At 41.0% G+C, this 1,416-nt stretch overlaps 1 protein-coding gene across 1 annotated transcript in view; it reads right to left on the bottom strand.

Moving 5' to 3' along the window:
• The window catches only part of LOC119585722 (alkaline phosphatase, tissue-nonspecific isozyme-like), a gene marked incomplete at its 3' end in the record, with an annotated part of 70,044 nt that extends 68,656 nt beyond the window's left edge, over nucleotides 1-1,388 (bottom strand). The window contains 1 exon segment of the mRNA XM_037934408.1: nucleotides 421-1,388. Coding sequence (XP_037790336.1) covers nucleotides 421-586 — 166 coding nt within the window.
• Nucleotides 1,389-1,416: the final 28 nt, after the last annotated feature.

Raw genomic sequence — 1,416 nt, 5'->3', positions numbered from 1 at the left:
AATCACAAACCCTTTTTATTTACACGTGTTGAATATTTTAGTAGCGGACAACCACCATCCCTGGAAGGCACCAACTTGAAAACGAAACCCCAGCCTCGGTGCTCTCTCGCAACCTGCTTTGATGTTGTAACAGTCATTCCTGTATAAGGTTTGCTGCCAGTTAATATACTGTTATTGCTTTTAGCTTTTGTATAGTGGTTACTTAATTTCATTATACAAAGATTGATGTATATTCTTTATGAAATGTTGTTGGTGCATAGCAGATCCATTGTGAACAGCTCGAACTGTGGTCATGGATAACTCAAAATATTTTCTTTTCATCTTACGGTATGTTTACGTTTTACATTTTTAACCGTGTCATACAACGAGTATGACTTGTGTTTATCCGTCCCTCGCTCTAAAAATTATGCCCGTACTCACCTTCAACCCTGGCCACCACCGTCGATTGTGGCAGACAGACGATTGTCATCATCACTGTCACCATCACAGGCAGTGACATTTTCATCATCATTTCTAGGGCATCGGCACAACCCCATCCATTGCGACTGATTTCTCCACAGCACACACCACTGCGCGCGCTTCTCATGTCCAACTGAGGCGTCCCTTTCCCGTAGAGTTTATTCCAACGTCGTGTGTTCCTCGTGGAGGTGTCTACAGTTCGCACACTGTTAACGCTTTCGGAAACCTGTCACGGTACTGTACGGAGTTTCCCGTTTGACTAGTTAACTTTGGGAATTGCTGATTGCCTCGAAAGTTTGTCCTGTGACACGCCTGCAGGTCTAATTGGTGCTCTTCGACCTTAAATGACTGTCCGATAGTTAATGCACTGTACCAGAGAGAGTGTTTGCAATATTGGGCAGCAGAAGTATCAGGTGGTTATTTGATGTTGCTACCATGAAGAATAGGTTGGTGCTTACGTTCGTTTACACGTCATTTGAACTGATATTATTATTGTTCATTTTTCTGCCCTTTGGATATTTCTTACTGCAGGTAAAAGTACTCATTGTCATGTTGATTTTTCAATTCACTTCACTTGTGGGTAATCCCCTCACCTCAAATTCCATCGTTTTTTTTCTCAGTTTTTCGCTTAGTTCTATTATTTTTAGTAAACCCTAAAAATCAACCACTATCAACAATACTTCTTATCATCCATCAACTAAAGAATAGGTATTAGTCATAGTCAGAAAGTCACAAGATTCATGAATTCTCGCTCAAGAAGTTTTGTATTATGGGATAATCAGAAATAGAGAGCGAACGACAGAAATCGAACGTGTTATCGTGTTTCTCCTGATCCTCCAACATTATATTGCGTTGCTGTACAGAACACTTTCCACTGCTCGTTCCCGCAACCGTTTTCTCAGTCGAAACGTATCCTGTAACAGCACTAAATCTGGAAAAAAGGAAGGTATTTCATGG

The sequence above is a fragment of the Penaeus monodon genome, chromosome 20 (assembly GCF_015228065.2).
Source record: "Penaeus monodon isolate SGIC_2016 chromosome 20, NSTDA_Pmon_1, whole genome shotgun sequence".
NCBI classification, from domain to species: Eukaryota; Metazoa; Arthropoda; class Malacostraca; order Decapoda; family Penaeidae; genus Penaeus; species Penaeus monodon.
The sequence above is the reverse complement of the archived record's forward strand: the minus strand, read 5'-3'. Positions and strand labels throughout refer to the sequence as shown.